We start from the raw sequence: 19,071 nt of genomic DNA, 5'->3' as shown, positions 1-19,071 counted from the left end.
GTGCTCTTGGTCTTAGTCCGTCTGAAAGACAGCCGGCTCCCCTCAATCCTGAACTCCCATACAGTAGACACGGCGACTCCATCGACATCTCCTTACAGCGGCCTCTCTTCAGCTATCATTTGTTTCTGGAAGATTTACAAAATCCTGTTAACAGAAACCACCAACAGATGACACATTTCATAGGCCCTTTATGAATTCTCATCCACGACCTTATCCTACTACATCCATCCAACATCACCCATGGATTTTGGTTCCCGTAATGGGTGGTAACGAGTGACAAGCCCTTCATTCATTGTACTTAAGTAGATTTTGGAGACTTTGTACTAAATGATGTAGTTTATTTCCATCCATCCATCATCCAAACCACTTATCCTTCTGTCAGGGTCGCGGGGATGCTGGAGCCTATCCCAGCAGTCATTGGGCGGCAGGCGGGGAGACACCCTGGACAGGCTGCCAGGCCATCACACAGGGCCCACACACACACACACACACACACACACACACACACACACACACACACACACACACACACACACATATGAAATTATTATTAATCAAATCAATCAAATTGTTAAGTCCACTTTTTTTTTAATTATCCCGTCATCACAGTAACTCGTTTCACTCCAAACACGGCAGCACAAGAGGACAGGGAGAGACGCCATTTAAGCTCGTGACGCAGCAATAATGTTGTCCATCAGCGATGTGTCAGTTCTGCCTTGGTGTTTTTATGTTTTGTCTTGTGTGAGAGTTTTATATATACTGGCTGCATTTTCCAATCTGATAAAAACACATATGCTCCCTACTTCAGTGAATTTAAGAATACGCAGTAGAAAGCCTGGGACAATGTCTTTCCCCAATTTTATCAAATTCTGCTGTTTATCTGTCCTAGGCCCACCAGTCTTAGGTTACACAGTTAAATGCAAACATTTGCAGAATTTCATTAACTAAAAAGGCAAATGAGATAGCGACAACTAGCCACCATCATGAAGTTACAGATCCATCCATCTATCCATTATCCAAGCCGCTTACCCTGCTCTCGGGGTCGCGGGGATGCTGGAGCCTATAGATATGAAAATAAAAGCTCGCTCTTAGCACCGGGCACAATGAAAGCTACAGTTTAAGAGGCCTGCTTTATCTCCCAAAGGGCATGTAAAGTTCGGAATATGAACTTCCCGTTCAGCTAAGCATTTCGTGGTAGTCATCTATGAGTGTTTTTCTCTACGAGCTGACATTAGGCTGGTGTGTATTCATGATGTTTCATGGCAGTATTTCTTTGACGTCCTAGGGGGAAATTTCTTAGTTGGATCGGGCTCCTTTACAATAACCCACAGGCTGTAATTTTAACTAATGGGCCTTCGTCGGCACCCTTTAAACTTCATCGGGGAACAAGACAGGGTTGTCCCCTTTCTCCCTTGTTGTTCATCCTGGCCATCGAGCCACTTGTCATGGCAATTCGCAAAAATACCAACATGATGGGAATAAAGATAGGCGATACAGAACATCGTATAGCCCTGTATGGAGATGATATAATTTTGTTCTGCTCCAACCTGAAACAGAATTTACCTAATTTATTTGACCTGATGAGCTCTTTCTGTGACTTTGCAGGCTACAAAATAAATAACACCATATCTGAAATATTTATGACTGAAAATGAGGCGTAACCCTCCGACTCATATGCCTTTTATGGTCTCAGTAAGTGGTCTCAGTAAGTGGTCCCACCTATTTGGGTGTTGAGATCTCCCCCACTACTGATAAAATTATCCCAACCAATTACAACCCTCTCACAAATAAGGTTATTCAGCTTATAAATAAATGGACAAAATTGCCCATCCATGTCTATGAATGGACGCATCAACATTTTAAAAATGTCAATTTTACCCAAGTTTCTGTATCTTTGTCAATCTATTCCACTTTCTCCCCCACCTTCTCTATTTCATTCATTAAAAAAAGTTTTTTCAAACTTCATCTGGAACAAGTGTCCTAGGCTCAGGCTTTCCCCGTTATAGTTACCGTATGATAGAGGTGGTTACAATGACCAAATCTTGTATGGTACTATTGGGCAGCTCAAATTAGAGCAGGAATGTTTTACTTTGTGAAGGACCACCCCCACCCCCCAACTTGGAGCTCAATAGAATCCCGTTTAATGGATATTCCTTTAAACTTATATTTGTACCCAACAGATAAGGGTAAGCTAATCACACAGACTAAAAACCCTTTTCTTAAAAATACAGTAACGATTTGGCATAGTGCCCTTATACGTATTTGGGAGAGACCCCTCAATTATCTCAGTTTACTCCAATCTTTGGTAACGAGGATTCCTGGCCAGGAAGAGCAGACCCAGGATTTAAGGCTTGGGCAGCTCAGGGTATAGCTAAGGTATCTCACCTCTATAATGGCAATAATTTCATGTCATTTGAAGAAGTTAAGGTCAAATATGGAATTCCATCAAAGCACCTTTTTAAATATCGTCAATTGCGAAGTTTTATATTGGCCAAACAGTGTAATAGTTTGAGACTTCCCCCTCTATCCACCCCAGAAGGTCTTATTCTGAAATCTTTAAATTCTATGGGACACGTGTCCTTGTTATGCAATCTGTTTGTAAGTAAGAGCAAAGAGTCTTCCCACAATATATTACAAGCGTGGAGAACAGATTTGCAAGAGAATTTAATGGAGGGAGAATGGTCAGGAGCACGCTCTTTAGTTCAAACCCAAACTGCAAACACATATTCTAAATGACTGCAGTACAAATGGATAAGCAGACAGCACGTTACCCCAACAAGGTTGCATCACTTTAATCCTAATATTCCCGACGCTTGTATTAAATGTAATCACCACAAAGGATCTCTGTTCAATTGCACGTGGGGACGCCCCCAGACAATCTGTTTTTGGAAGTAGGTGCTGGATCTGTCCAGTCAGATCCTATGTAAAGAGGTGCTTCTTAATCCTAAATTATGTATATTGAATATTTACCCAGATGGTTTTGTGACCTCTAAAAATGTAAGATCCCTACTCAACATCTGCTTTTTGGGAGCTAAACGGTGTATAGCCTGCTCGTGGATGAAACAATCACCCTGTGTAATTTCACAATGATCTACTGCTGTAGCAGTAGATCAGAAGTGTATTCTGGCCCTAAACCATTCAGTGCTTTATAACCAAGAGCAGAGTTTTAAAATCAACTCTTTGACGGACAGGGAGCCGGGTGACCTCAGGACTGGAGTGATATGATCCGCTCTGCAAAGGGAAACCAGCGCTGCCGTCACATTTGTGGCTCAGAGCCAAACCATAAAACCATATCCCAGAGGTCAGAAGTCCAATGGGCCGGATACCGTTGGGGAGAAAAACGGGGTGGGGAGGGGGGGGGGAAATAAAAACAAAATGCTGAAAATGAAACTGCTTCCCGCAGAAGTTTTTTTTTCCAATCATTTATGTAGATGACTCTTTTCTGAGAGTGGTTTCAGATGTGAGCACCTCATACGTGGGGGTAGCCTCCGTGACAGGGTCCCCCAGAACGAAAACAAACAACAAAGAAAGTACGTTGACCTGTTGGTGAATTCAGATTGACTTGAGTAATTCCTATGCGGTCACTAATCAAAGCAGGGAGTCGCGTCGGTGAGCTGACATCTGACTGACTGTCATGGAGGACCCTCAGAATGGGCCAGTCTGCATGGAGGAAATCTGCTTTTGGACCAGACGTATCCCAACACTGCCACCTGCTGTCTTGTTACCCTACCTGGTGGTGACTGATGCTGAGCACTGCAGCTCTTCCTGGTGACTGATGCTGCAGCTGCATGGTCCGGCTCCCTGGTGCGGCACGCTGGATCCGCTACGACGTCTCCCGCTTACAGCAGATTGGACCCTGTATGGCCGCCACAAACTGCATGACAACGGAACACCAGCGAGCTCGACTGTTCCGGACGCTTCTACTTTTCCCGGGAAGACCGGAGGCGCCACCTTTGACCCCGTTCACTCACAGTCTGGATTTCTGCAAACTGAATTTGAGAGACATATATTTGAAGATTAGGATTCTTTAAATCTGATCTTTTTTTTAAAAACTTGTAATTACAAATTATGAAATTTCAACAGCTAAATTCACCTCGAGAAATTCCAAACTAAAAATTCCATCCATCCATCCATTATCCTGCTCTCAGGGATGCTGGAGCCTATCCCAGCAGTCACTGGGGGGCAGGCGGGGAGACACCCTGGACAGGCTGCCAGACCATCACACAGGGCCCACACACACACACACACACACACCTAGGGCCAGTTTAGTGCGGCTGATTCACCTGACCTACATGTCTTTGGACTATGGGAGGAAACCCACGCAGACACGGGGAGAACATGCAGACTCCACACAGAGGACGACCCCCAAGGTTGGACTGCCCCGGGGCTCGAACCCAGGACCTTCTTGCTGTGAGGTGACCGCGCTAACCACTGTGCCACCGTGCCGCCCCCCCAACTAAAAATTCCTGATCGAAAAATTAATGAGATGGACCACTGAAGCCAATCAGATATGCTGTATTAGTGTTCAAATTCGATGGATGGCAGTCTGCCTCCTTTATATTTGGCCTGAAAGTAAAGTTTGCCACAAACCAAACACTGCCCGACATCCAGGTAACGCCGCCCTTCTATCAAGCATGGGGATGTCAACAGCATCATATCCGGTTGCTTTTCAGCAGGAAGTGCTAGGAATGATGTTGCCACCAGGGACAAGATGGATGTAACCAAATACAAGCAACTCCTGAGGGAACCTGTTTCGTCAGCAGGAGATAGTATACACGATATGCTAATTAACATCCAGGTTCTACTGACAGCTGTCCGAGTCCATACAAGGAGCTTCACCTTAGTCTCATCAGACCACCACCTCTTCTTCCACAAAGCCTCAGACTTTGTCACAAGGCATCAGATGAACTCAAGGCGTGACGTCATGTCGGCCTTTCTCGGAAGTAACCTCCCTCCAGTCGCTCTCCCAGAGAGGCCGAGGTCCGGATAAGGAACAACTCTCTAAAAAAAAACCTTTAACAGGGAGAAACCTCAAGGGGAGCACCAGAGGAGGCGCTCTCTCCCAAGACGCACAGCGTGCCATGATGATGTGTTTACACAACTTACACAACAATACAACACTGAAAGAGGATGAACAGAATTATGATGGACTTGTAGAATCAATGAAGAATATGATGCGCAGGATGCCAAGCAGTGTCCAGATGCCACCGGAACAGGCCAGGACCCGAGCCACGCCACCAGCGCCACCGTGTAAAAAAACTAAACAAAAAAGTACAAAACTTGGCCACCCATCTGCGCACCAGCACCCGCTCAGGAGCTCACATCACTCCTGTCCTCCATGACCTCCACAAGGCTCCCAACACCCCCAACACCCCCCATCCTGTTGCCTCAGGTCCGCTAATGCCAGCCTCCTGCAGGTCACCAGGACCAAGTGCCGGGCGCGGGGTGACGGGGCCTGTTCAGTTGCTGTGGAAACTCTCCCAAACCGCATCAAAGCTGCCCCCCCCCCCGGCCGACTGTCTGCATCCAAAAATGCCCTCAGCAGCCTTTCCCAGCTAACCTCCTTCCCCTCCCTCCCTCCCTCCCTCCCTATGTTTTTAACTCCCTATTTTAGTACATTTTTTCATCTTTATTAATGGCGTTGTTTTGATTGGGCCTCTGATGTAAAGCATCTTTGAGTATTTAGAAAAGCACTATATAAGACGGCCTGGAGGTCTGTCCAGGGTGTCTCCCCCCTGCCGCCCAGTGGCTGCTGGGATAGGCTCCAGCATCCCAGTGGCTGCTGGGATAGGCTCCAGCATCCCAGCGGCTGCTGGGATAGGCTCCAGCATCTCAGTGGCTGCTGGGATAGACTCCAGCATCTCAGTGGTTGCAGGGATAGGCTCCAGCATCCCAGTGGCTGCTGGGATAGGCTCCAGCATCCCAGTGGCTGCAGGGATAGGCTCCAGCATCCCAGTGGCTGCAGGGATAGGCTCCAGCATCTCAGTGGCTGCTGGGATAGGCTCCAGCATCCCCGCCACCCTGAGAGCAGGATAAGCGGTTCGGATAATGGATGGGTGGATGGGTGGCTGGACTAAGACTGATGTATCATTATTATAATTATTATGAAATATGGATCTGGATTTTTTTTTCTTTTCTTGTTTTTTTAGAAGGGGGTCTACTCAGTCGGGCGCCACGTGAAGGCCAAGCAGCGTTTTGGGAATGCTTTGTTTTCCTGCAGAGACCAAGCTCTCACATTTCCAAGTTACCGACTCATCCCAGTGCGCATGCGTAGCTCTGATGGAAACGCGTTAAACAAACGGCCCAACAGCACGGACCGAGCAACTTCCACCATCACCAGCAAGGAGGTCGTTTTCCACAGACCTGAGGGTTTGCTGCTGTTGTTGTTTTTCACCACGAAGCGGCGCTGTTGCATCGTTTTAAGCCACCGTAACCGGCGGCGACGTGCTTCTCTCATCCTCCAAGTACCCAACGCCAACTCGAACCTAACTAACCACGCTTACTAACCATGCTATGCTAACTAACCATGCTAAGCTAACTAGCCATGCTATGCTAACTAACCATGCTAAGCGGTGTATGTGACCCTTCGAGGTCTCAGGTGCTGAGGGAGTGTGGGGGAGACGGGCTTGTGGTCTAGCGTCTCAGGTGGAGGAGCCGTAGTTCATCCGTTTCCTCCCCGTGCCCGCTCAGAGGTGTTGTGGGTGGATGTGCAAGACAAGACTTCACACACGCTTGGTGAAGTCCACATCCACCGATGCAAAGGGTGCGACTCCGAACCTGCCCTCCCCGGTCTGTCGGTGAAGTCCAGCAGCACGGCATCAAGCCTTTTCATATTTCAAAGAGGGGACTTTTTATGTGAGCCCCGAGAGGAGGTAAAACCGGCGCCCCTTGTCTGTACCCCCCCCACCCCCACCCGCCATGACTACTGTATACCTGTTGGTCGTAAATAAAAGTTTTTTGGAGGAAAAAAAAACGGTGCATGTATGTGGGGGGTGGGTGGGGGTAGAGGGGGGTGGTGGGTGGGAGTGGGTGGCGCTATTGCGCAAAGAGGTTCTCCAGCCCTGCACAGGCGCTTGACTGATGCGTATTTCTCGGTGGGCTTTTGGGACAAGGGTCAAGTGGGGGGGTCCGGCGTCTGTCGCGGGTTTTGGGGGTTTTTTTCCGGAGGCTCGCGAGAGGCTTTTACAAGTTCGCCGGTCTACGCGGGGGGGACGCCACACGCCACAGCGGCGCGCTCCGGCTCGCACCCCGGCGGCGGCGGCGCACGTAGCTGCGGGACTTCTTCGCTTCCTTCTTCTTCTTCTTCTTCTTCTTCTCTGGGTTATTTGGGTGTTTTGGTTTGTTTTGGTTGCTCCGCGGCTGCAGGTGGACCTCGTTAAGCGTATCCGTCGTGTTGTTTTGGGGTTGTTGTTGTGTGTGTGTGTGTGTGTGTGTGTGTGTGTGTGTGTGTGTGTGTGTGTGTGTGTGTGTGTGTGGTATTATGGGGCATGCTGGACGCGTCGAGCCGTCGCGGTTTCCGTTGTGTGGAGGTTTGAGTCTGAATAGTATCTGCCTTTCTCCGCGCCGGGCCGGTTCTGCAGCAGCAGCCGCAGCAGCGGCGGCAGAGACGCCCCGTTTACACCCGCTTTACAAATGCGTCTCCTGCGATCGGATCACAAGTGGACGGCGCTAAATACTACGGGCGTAAACCGCCACCAAAACCCTCTGTGAACCGGTTACTCACACCACTTGCCGAGGTGGTCCGGGACGCGTTGGACCCACGTCTCTTTGGTAGCGTAAACGCTGATGCGTCCTGATGCGTCCCCGACAAGGACGTAAGAGGAATTCTTCTTCTACTTCTTCTTCTTCTTCTTCGGAGTAACGAAATCTGTGGTCAGCAGGACGCATTTGGGGACGCATAACAGGCACGGCTGTAAACGGCGCTGTGTCTCGGGGTCCACTTGTGATCCAATCGCCCCAAAAAGCGCATTTTAACACCAAGTCTGAACAGGGTCTCGCTGCTGAGACAGCCGCGGAAAGTTCCGGACCGCCGGGGCGGGGGTGGGGTGGGGGGGGTGAGATGGCCAGCGACTTGAAACCGAGGCTTTGTCTCATGACGAAAGGGGACAACGGGTACGGGTTTCACTTGCACGGCGAGAAGGGGAAGAGCGGCCAGTACATTCGCAAAGTGGAGTCCGCGTCGCCGGCGGAGGCGTCCGGTCTGCGGGCGGGGGACCGTGTGGTGGAGGTGAACGGGGACAACGTGGAGAAGGAGACGCACCACCAAGTGAGTACACCGCGTCTCGTTGCACGGCTGTTTGGGGGGTGGGGAGGGGGGGGTTGATCCCCGTGGGGAAACTCTTCCTCCGCATGTGAGTCATCCCGGCTGCGGAGCAGCGGGCAGCCGCCCTGCAGCGCCCGGGGCCTCGGTCAGGGCAGACGGGAGTGGACAGGCTGGCCGGTACGGGGCGCTGGGGCGCCGCCCCCTTCAACATCAAGAGAGGGAAACCTACTTAAACATGTTCAATATCACTTAGTTGTATGATGCAAATAATGAGGAAACAACAGTGTTTTCAGCCTGCCAGCAGCCATTAAATACAGGTCCAAATGGTATTTGGGTGATTCCTGTCTGAATACGTATACGTCCTGGGTGAGGGGCGCCGGCCAAACCATACCTTATGTAAGCCCTCGAACTTGTGGCGAGCAGGTGACCCGAGGCTGCTGTCTGATTGGTTTCTTCCCATTTTCCAGGGGGCGCAGTTCTGTGTCGCCCCAGACACTCCCACTTCTATTGGCAGTGAATTGGTACTGTTTTAATGTTTTTTGATCTAATGTGGTTGGACGATTCTCGTGGCTGTCAATCATGTTCACACCCACCACCACGCCTCGTCTCGACTGTCAATCATCCACCGTCTACCAAACCCTGATAAAGTCTATAGGCTACATGGTCCTTCTTAACAACTCCGTGACTGTGTGGACGTTACAGCAGCTGTCAGGTGTGCTGCGCCAGGTGTGCTGCGCCCCCCCCAAAAAATTTTTTAGCACTAGCCGCCACTGGCCCTAACATGCATGTCTTTTTGACGTTGGGGGAAACACCCGGAGAAAACCCACCGCAGACACGGGGAGAACATGCAAACTCCACACAGAGAGGACCTGGGATGACCACCCCACCCCACCCCAAGGTTGGACAACCCCGGGGTTCGAACCCGGCACCTTCTTGCTGTGAGGCCACAGCGCTGACCGCTGCACCGTTTTGGCTGCGAGTTGCGCGGAAAGTCGCAAGGCTCGCGTTGCTGCGGTGTATCCTGTTTCTGGTGTTTCATCCTGACCCACCTCAGCGAGCAGGCGGTGAATGCTGCAAACGGACGGTCGCCGTCTGTGGTCACTTTTTCTTTTTTTGTCTGTTTTTTGCCTGAGTGTAAATAGACAGACAGCAGTGCAGGCTGATGGCAAACACCACAATACCACCTCCCCATCAAGAATATGCTGGGCTCTAATTCCAGTTGACACTGCCCTGTGTGTGTGTGTGTGTGTGTGTGTGTGTGTGTGTGTGTGTGTGTGTGTGTGTGTGTGTGTGTGTGTGTGTGTGTGTGTGTGTGTGTCTGTGGCTGTATCATGACAAGGGCAGCACGGTGGAGCGGTGGTTAGCGTGGTCACCTCACAGCAAGAAGGTCCTGGGTTCGAGCCCCGGGTTAGTCCAACCCTGAAGGTCGTCCCGGCTCGTCCTCTGTGTGGAGTTTGCATGTTCTCCCCGTGTCTGTGTGGGTTTCCCCCGGGTGCTCCGGTTTCCTCCCACAGTCCAAAGACATGTAGGTCAGGTGACTCGGCCATACTGTCCCTTGGTATGAGTGTGTGATGGCCTGGCGGCCTGTCCAGGGGGTCTCCCCGCCTGCCGCCCAGGGACTGCTGGGATAGGCTCCAGCATCCCCGTGACCCTGAGAGCAGGATAAGCGGTTCGGGTACTGGATGGATGTATCGTGACTGATCCCATCATAGACGCCATGGGTGGAGCGAACCATCAAACTGTGGTTTCCCGTCCCGCGTGATCCTTTTCTCAGCACCCACCCCACTCATCCGGCTCGGTGTTTCAGACCACCGGGTTTGTTTCTTCGTCACCTCGTCGTAGCAAATGGCACAGGAGTGACTTCCAGAGCAGCAGTCGTGTTTAATTCTGGTAAATACCCATCAGGCATCGGGGCAGGCGCAGAGGTGGACAGGGTTCAGTATCCCTGCACAGCTGCTCCCAGTGTCGTCTATAGGCGGAGTGCATCATAGAAGTGCACGGTGCAACAGGACTCCTGAAATCTGACGAACTCCTACTCGGACTGCTCGTATGGGCTGCATTTTAGTCTAGTTTGGGATTATCGTCCCGTGTCGTTACCCCAAACTCACCAGGCACAACGCGGCGTCCAGTGGATTAGACATAAACATCTGGGCAGGTCTCCATCAACCTCAGCTCATCTGCAGACCGTTGAGGATTAGGACGCTTGTAAGCACCATTTTGTGTGGTGGCAGGGATACGTGGGTACTCCAGATGCAGGCTGCAGGTTCTGTAACACGGAGAAGATGCTTCCGGAGATCTGAGCATTTGCTGTAGAATTATCGATGGACGGGATGCTTTTTTTTTTCCCTCTTTGTTTAGAAATGACACTTCTCGGATAGAGCCCAAGTCAGTTTTGCATATTTTTATCTTTGTCATGCAGAGTCGCTGTGGGGTTTGTGGTCTGTAGACCCGAGCCAATGTTTAGACAAGAAATGGAAAATTAAGTTTCCACTCCTGGTCTAGAAATGCTAGTCTTACTGATGACACGCCAGACATTTTGTGTTGTACTTACTTCCATAGCTGGGCCCCAGACCCTGCCTCAGCACACAACCTTTCCCCCATCTCCATCACATTCTTTCTCCATATCTCCTGCTACTTTTTCCTCCTCTTCCCCTCACGCTTTCATCGCTAAATCTTTCCCGCCTCCTCCTCTTCGCTCCGTACTTTTTTGTTCACTCTCTCTCTCTGTCCCCCCCCCCCTCCCTCAGGTGGTGCAGCGGATCAAGGCTGTGGACCAAGAGACCAGGCTGCTGGTGGTGGACCGCCAGACAGATGAGTTGCTGCGCAGCTTGCGACTCACAGCCACAGAGGAGATGGCCGTGCATGTGACCGGGCCTCCTCCGCCCTCCTCCTCCTCCCTAGCCTCCACTCCCATGGCCTCTCCGTCCCCTTCCCCGTCTTCCGCCCCGTCCACCCCCGGCAAGAAGAGAGAGAACGGCTCTGTGTCCAAGCAGCCGGTCACACTGACCGGCCAGGTGCCCAAACCCACCCGGAGATCCCCCTCGAGGGCAGCCAAAAAGGTAGGCCAACCCTCGACTCATCTGCCCACCGCTGTGTTACTCGGTGTTGACCTGTGCTACGTACACAAGGTGATTTATTTTACTCCCAAGTTAGCTCTTTCATCATGCTGCGGGCATGCCGGGTCGCAGTACGGCCACGGAGGTTATGATAAAGGCTGTTGTAAGTTTTGGGACTGGCGGAAGAAACGTTGCAGGCATGTTTGACCGTTTCTGAAACGGCTGTGAGCGTGTTTGAGTCGCTGTGCTGGCGTCCCTGTGAGGCTGCCATGCAGCTGGCGAAACCAGGTGTGCGTGACGCCCCATGAGGCTCGGTGCTGGCAAAACGCCGCCGCTGTCGCCGTTTAGTACAGAAGCGGCAAAGCACGTAAGCTGCATCCGCAGACGACACGGCGGGGAGTAGCTCGGAAGACGGCGAGTACGGTTTAGACCAACGGCGTCCTTTAGAGAAGGGAAACCGGTGAGGGGGAAAGGAACCTGGATGATGGCCTGCAGGCCCAGCGTCTCAAGTCTTACTCGCTGTGTAGCTTTCTCGTGCTGCGCCCGTGTGACGTCGGCGCGCCTATGCCAGGGATCTAGAGGGCTTCTCGGATTGGTCAAAAAAAGTTTTCATGAAGTCCTCGATGGCGAGGGAAGTCCGCTCATAAACCGACGTTCAGACACCGAAGGCTTTGTGTGAGCATGTTCTTTTCGATCGATTGCACGAATCATTAGTTTATAAAAGCCAGTGGTGCCCAGTCCCGCTCCTGGTGGGATACCATCCTGCCGGTTTTTCACTCCAACCTGTAATTTAACACCCCTGAGTCTACTGACTACCTGCTGACCCAGACCTTGATTACCTGAATCAGCTGGTTTAAGTCCGGGTTGGAGTGAAAACCGGCAGCAGGGTAGCTCTCCAGGAGCGGGGCTGGGCACCACTGGTACAAGCCACCATCCTAACCTTATCCTTACCCTGAGTTTCACTTTCCTTCACCGCTCACTAGGTAGCTCACACTTGGACTCGTGCACGTATCCGTCAGCGCCGCCCCGTCTGATGGGAGCAGCTGATGTAGAAAACAAACCGGGCCAGTGAACTAAAGACGCTTCCCGGGTCTTTCCTTCATCCGGGTAAATAAGACAGGAAGGCTTAGTTGATGTTCAGAATAATGAGTAGGGGCGTCCGGGTAGCGTAGCGGTCTATTCCGTTGCCTACCAACACAGGGATCGCCGGTTCGAATCCCCGTGTCACCTCCGGCTTGGTCGGGCGTCTCTACAGACACAATTGGCCGTGTCCGCGGGTGGGAAGCCGGTTGTGGGTGTGTGTCCTGGTCGCTGCGCCTGTTCGGGGGGGGGGGGCTGGGGGCTGGGGGGGAGTAGCGTGATCCTTCCACGTGCTACGTCCCCCTGGTGAAACTCCTCACTGTCAGGTGAAAAGAAGCGGCTGGCGACTCCACATGTATGGGTGGAGCAGAGACCGGGACAGCTTGAAAAATAGGTTAATTGGCCGGGCACAATTGGGGAGAAAAGGGGGGAAACTAATGCACATTTGGACTAACCTCCTTTTAACACACATACACACGCATATCCTGGGACACGTCCTGTAATCCTGTCCGGACATCGAACGGGTAAAGGCCTCACAAGACACTCTACCTGCTCCCCGGCGCCCTCTTTCTGCTGGACCTGGAAGCAGAATGTGGGTCAGCAGCATCAGGACGACCGGCGCCTCCTGGACGGGCGAATTAGGCCACGGTTCCCGCAGATCGTGGCAGAGATGTCGGTGTTGGGACTCTTCCTCTTCAATCTCTTCATCCTCTCTTTGCCCGTTACCGCAGCGTCCACTAGAAACACGACTCATGGGTTGCCTAGCAACAGTCGTGGCAGTGAAACAGGTGACTAGTATGAGGTAACTGAGGAAGAGTACGTGACCCTGACCCTCTTCATATGGATCACGGGGGGGGGGGGGGGGACGTTGCACCGGGGTTCTCTCGTTTCAGGGCGCCAGACCCACGACCCGTTTAGCTGCCCCTGACATCGAACTCACGGGTTAGAAAATAATAAAGTGATTAACACTGGGCTTGTCGGTGTCGGTCGGGTCACTGTTGGAGCGGATTCCTCTCGGCTGAGATATGATTTCACCGGGTCTCGTTTCTCTCGCCGTCTGCCAGCCTGAGATCAGATGAGAAGATTAGAGGCGGCTCGCCGTCCTGTCCTCAGGCCCTCTTAGTGTGTGTGTGTGTGTGTCCTGAAGGAAGACGCTGGGCGAGCTGAGCGGCTTCCAAATTCTCTGTGTAGTGTCCAGAGGTCCGAGAGAGGTCAGAGGGCGTGACCCCTCGGAGGTCACGAGCCCAGCTGCAGACAATGGAGCGATTCTGCTCGGGCTAAACGGGGAACACGCAGAGGCCGAGAGTAGACGTTGGGAACAAAATATTGGCGTCTCCCAAAACTAGCTCGGAGACTGTCAAATTCCGTCTTTCTTACGGACCGTAGTCGAGTCGTGTTCGTCAGGGTGATCAGAACCGGCCGTGCTGCGGTCCTTCACAGACTCCGCCGCCACCGCGGCAGTCGGTCGGTCGGCGTGTGGGTGCAGCGAACGACGATAAATACCCAAACGTCGTTGGGTATACTATTTGATGATTCCGTGTTGACTTAGAAAACAGGACGTGCATCCGCCAGCACAGTCACTCCAGGACCCCGAAGAACTGATCGGGTCGGGTTTCTCGTGAGCGCCGTCCTTCCCCAGTTCTGTTTCTTGCATTTCCACAACATGTGTTTTCACTTAGGCTCGCTTTGCCAATACATGACCGGCATCCCAGGCTGTTTCTGCAGGAGAAGGACAACACCAGTCGTGTGTGTGTGTGTGTGTCTGTGTGTGTCTGTCTGTGTGTGTCTGTGTGTGTGTCTGTGTGTGTGTGTCTGTGTGTGTGTGTGTGTGCTCTGCTCCAGTGGCTTTGTGAGCTGTGGTGCAGAATCCCAACCGTCAGTGGGGTGAGATAGCCTGAAGAGCTATCGGGCCGACTTAGACTCTCTTACTTTCTCTCCATCTTTGGGGGGAGGGAACGGAGGACGGGGCCGACGCCGTCTTGAGCCCCCTACGTAACGAGGACACGGATAAAAGCCGTTACTCATCGGAAGTTTTAACAGGAGAATTATAAATATTCCCCGTCTGTCAAATGAGGCCGTGGAAGAGTTTGGGTTGGGTTGGGTTGGGTGACCCCCCCCCCTGGCCCGTCCGTCCATCAAAGATGTGACCCGGTACAAGAGTTTGGGTTGGGTTGGGTTGGGTGACCCCCCCCCCCTGGCCCGGCCCGTCCATCAAAGATGTGACCCGGTACAAGAGTTTTCGGAGCACAGGTTTACTTGTTTAGTTCTCTTTCTTTCTCGATTCCAGCTGGGATTCTGCACCGGGGCCAGGCTATGGGCTGGATGCCTCCGTTTCCTGCCCAGTCCTGAGAGACGCCACCTCATCACACACACGCAGCAGGGATATCACTTTACATACTGTTACAGAACATTAACCCCACCACCACCACCCCCCCTCTTTCTCCCCAATCCAATTTTGCCCAATTACCCCACTCTTCCGAGCTGCCCCGGTCGCCGTTCCACCCCCTCCGCTGATCCGGGGAGGGCTGCAGACTACCGCACGCCTCCTCCCATACGTGAGGAGTCGCCAGCCGCTTCTTTTCACCTGACGGTGAGGAGTTTCGCCAGGGGGACGATCACGCTACTCCCCCCCCCCCCCCCCCGATCTGTGAGGAGGACGTGTTGTGTTGACAGCAACACGTTACACCAAGTTGTGTAGAAGCCTGTGATGTGTGGTGTTACACCTCACCTGTCCCCCGGGCTGGCAAGTCGGGTCTACTGAGAGTCTCCTCGTACGAGTCCGTCTCGCTGAAAAGGCCCCGGGTTCACTTAGGTCAGAGCTGATCCAGACTGCCGAGTGTTGGTCTAGAAAGGTGTCATACAGGGCGTCCCGGGTAGCATGGCCGTCTAACCCGTTGCCTACCAACACGGGGGTCGCCGGTTCGAATCCCCGTGTTACCTCCGGCTTGGTCCGACGTCCCCTGCAGACACAAATGGCCGTGTCTGCGGGTGGGAAGCCGGATGTGGGTATGTGTCCTGGTCGCTGCACTAGCGCCTCCTCTGGTGGGTCGGGGCGCCTGTTCAGGGGGGAGGAAGTGGGGGGAATAGCGTGATCCTCCCACACACTACGTCCCCCCGGTGAAACTCCTCACTGTCAGGTGAAAAGAAGCGGCTGGCGACTCCACATGTATGGGAGGAGGCCTGTGGTGGTCTGCAGCCCTCCCCGGATCAGCGGGGGGGGGGGGGGCAGCGACGGAGGAGTGGGGTAACTGGCGAAGTACAGTTGGAGAGAAAAAAGGGTGGGGGGGAAAGGTGTCATACAGTTATACATGGCAGAAACTATGAAAAAGAGGGAGCGGCTGATTCAGTGAAGGTTGTGTGGATAGTTCAGTAATAAGTTTAAAAATCCAGACTGTTTATTTCTGGTGTCCCCTCCTTGTCTGGCTCCCCCCCCCCTCCCAAAAAACCCCTAACTGAACACAGTAGTTGGGGGGGGGGGGTTTCTGTAAACGTACGGGCTGTTTTGTCGTTCACTTCCTGTCTGTCTTGCCTGGGCTCGGTAAGAGTGGTCCCTATGTGGACGACACCGCGTCCCTCCCCCCCTATCTTATTTATTTATTTATTTATTTATTTATTTCCCAGCTCGGGTCTTTTTAAGCCGGGAACACGCGCTCGCATGCATTTGGGGCTGATCCCCCCCCTCCCCCCCCCCCCCGCTGTGCCGCTCAGAAGTCGTCTCATATGTGACCTCCGAGCAGACCAGGACGGAGACATCGGGAAGACTTTCAGAGGGCAGGAGGAGACACAATAATGACTGGAGGAGCAGTCGGTGATCATATAGGGGGGTGGTTGGAGGGGGTTACAGGAAGCCCCCTCCCCCTTCGCGATGGGTCCGAGTAAATCGACCCGGCTGGACCCGACCGGACCTCCTGGTGCTTGCAGAAGTTTGTGCATTGCAACACAAAACAGTACGAGCTGGAATTACATGTCACGTCACCTCTGCTCCTCCCCCCCCCCTCCCCCCGTCTCTCTCCCGTCCTCGGGTCGACAGGAAGTGGAGTTGGGTGGACATGTCAGAGAAATGGGGTTTAGGGGTTACCTCACATTCCAGCCCTTGCTTTTGCAGAGTCCACATGCTGTGGGTCCTTTTGAGCGTGCACACACACACGCACACACACACACACACACACACACACACACACACACACACACACACACACACACATTTTTATCTTTACCTCCATTGACCTACATTCATTCCTGAGCCCCTAACCGTAACCGTAACCGGATCCCGAGTCCCTGAACCCAGGTCCCGCCCCTGGAACGGCCCTCTGAGGAGGTGCGGTCCCGGCCAAAAAGCGCTCGCTTCGCAGAAGCCTCCTCCCTCTTACGGTTTAAACCCTCACACCGGTCAGCTGGACAACACTGTATGTGTGTGTGTGTGTGTGCTCACACACAAAAACGCACACGGAGGCCCGTCTTCAGCCATAACTGACCTAATAAACACCCCATGGAGTGTGTGTGGTGGTGGTGTGGTGGTGGTGGGGGGGGTCTGACTATCTGACGCCAGGTTATATTTTTCTTTGTATTCCTTCCTATTTTTTTCTGTCCGTTCAAGTGTTTTGTTTAGGGAGTTGTTCCTTAGGGGGGTTGTGTTGCTGTAAAGCCCCCCCGACGCACATCTGTCGTTAGTGATATTGGGCGATACAACTGAAACTGACTTGACTGTTACGCCCCCTCGTCCCCCTTCGTCTTTCCGCTGCATTCCAGGCATGTTTACTTTTCTCTCGGTTTGGGAGTCTTGAGGCGGTGTTTCCCCACCCGGTCCCCAAGGACCCCCGTCCTGCAGATTTTCACTGTAGCCCTGCAGAGGTAGCCCTGCTGGTACTCGCCCAGCCCTCTCACAGCACTTCATCACGCAAGGTGTGCAGCGTCTCACATCATTCGCGGCTGATTGGTTGAATAACCACAAACGGGCACCTGTTCAGGGTTGCAAAGAAAACCTGCAGGATAGGGGGGGGTCCTTGAGGACCGGGTTGGGAAACGCCGTCTAAAGGAGACCAGAGATCACAGACTCACCAGGTCGGTGGCTGTGTGTGTGTTAGGGTGCATGCAGTTGTGTGGCGTTGGTAGCCACAGTTGTGGGCGTTGGTAGCCACAATGAAGACTGAACCCCAGATCCTTGACCTCTTCGATTCTTTATGGACCTGTCCATGTAATTGGGCGTTACATTTATAAATTGCGGCTATTCGTTTTCAAGCAAAATGTCATCGGGTGGGGGGGGGGGCGTCCGGGGGGCGTGGTGGGTCTATTCCATCGCCTACCAACATGGAGATCGCCGTTTCTAATCCCCGTGTTACCTCCAGCTTGGTCGGGCGTCCCCTGCAGGACACAATTTGCCGTGTCTGCAGGTGGGAAGCCGGATGTGGGTATGTGTCCTGGTCACTGCACTACCGCCTCCTCTGGTCAGTTGGGGCGCCTGTTCAGGGGGGAACTGGGGGGGGGGGGGTAGCGTGATCCCCCCCCACACGCTACATCCCCCTGGTGGAAACTCCTCACTGTCAGGCGACTCCACATGTACGGGAGGAGGCATGTGGTAGTCTGCAGCCCTCCCCGGGTCGGCGGAGGCGGTGATCGACCAGAAGCGTTCTGTCGGTTGCTGTGGCACGAGGCCCGCCATTCTGGCTCACTAGCAAGACCTGGAAGAGGTCAGTACTTCAGACCAGGAGGGACCGTGGGGGGACGTGTGTAGCTTGAGAGCACCTAGCGCAGCGTTTCCCAACCCAGTCCTCAAGGACCCCCTATCCTGCAGATTTTCATTGTAACCCTGCATAGGTGGCCCTGCTTGTACTTACTCGACCAATCATCTCGCAGCACTTAATTATGCAAGGTGTGCAACATCTGACAAAATTCATTGCTGATTGGTTTGAATAACTACAAACAGGTATACCTATTCAGGGTTGCAAAGAAAACATGCAGGATAGGGGGTCCTTGAGGACTGGGTTTGAGAAACACTGAGCTAGGGGCTTCTAGCTGGGGTAGTTTCCTCTTGTGGTGCACATAGAGACGGGTCGAGGATTACACGGTAGTTCAAACTCTCCACAGTTTTTTACCTGAAAGTAGATTTTATGCTCTTTTTCTGCAACAATATTGAGCTGCCAGCCAGGTGTCCATCCATTATCCCAGCAGTCATTGGGTGGCAGGTGGAGCGACACCCTGGACAGGCCGCCAGGCCATCACATGGTCACACTTACCCCTAGGGACAACTTAGCACGGCCGATTCGCCTGACCTACATGTCTTTGGACTGTGGGAGGGAACCCACGCAGACTCGGGGAGAGCGTCCAACTCCACACAGAGGACGACCCGGGACGACCCCCAAGGTTGGACTACCCCGGGGCTCGAACCCAGGACCTTCTTGCCGTGAGGCGACCGCGCTAACCACTGCGCCACCGTGCCGCAATGTACATTTTCTCACCGGTAATAATTCGCATTTATTAAGCGTGAGAGAGCCCAGATGCCTTGGAGGAGGACTGGGTAGTCGGTCAGTTGGGAGTTTCGTCACTTCCAGCTCATTTAAAGGGCCCATCGCCTGACTTCTAACGACTAAGGCGTGCACCTGGGCTGAGCGTGGGACCGTAGGAGGATGAATGAAGAAACGCTCCAAAACAGGAACCAACACACATCTGCTTTCC

General features: G+C 52.9%; 1 protein-coding gene and 1 long non-coding RNA gene across 2 annotated transcripts in view; one reads left to right on the top strand and one right to left on the bottom strand.

Moving 5' to 3' along the window:
* Positions 1-287: 287 nt before the first annotated feature.
* On the bottom strand, positions 288-10,858 carry LOC130119601 (uncharacterized). Its single transcript, XR_008810857.1, has 3 exons — positions 10,815-10,858; positions 3,731-3,989; positions 288-450 (listed from the first exon to the last, which is right to left on the bottom strand). It is a non-coding gene; the product is annotated as an uncharacterized LOC130119601 (long non-coding RNA).
* The window catches only part of LOC130119600 (Na(+)/H(+) exchange regulatory cofactor NHE-RF2), a 59,689-nt gene continuing 47,801 nt past the window's right edge, over positions 7,184-19,071 (top strand). Inside the window, exons 1-2 of the mRNA XM_056288149.1 lie at positions 7,184-8,266; positions 11,011-11,322. Of these exons, the coding sequence (XP_056144124.1) occupies positions 8,060-8,266; positions 11,011-11,322 (519 nt within the window). The 5' untranslated portion in view covers positions 7,184-8,059. The remainder of the gene's footprint in view (positions 8,267-11,010; positions 11,323-19,071) is intronic.

Source organism: Lampris incognitus, chromosome 10 (assembly GCF_029633865.1).
Source record: "Lampris incognitus isolate fLamInc1 chromosome 10, fLamInc1.hap2, whole genome shotgun sequence".
Taxonomy (NCBI): domain Eukaryota; kingdom Metazoa; phylum Chordata; class Actinopteri; order Lampriformes; family Lampridae; genus Lampris; species Lampris incognitus.
This window is presented reverse-complemented; position numbering and strand designations above follow the sequence as displayed.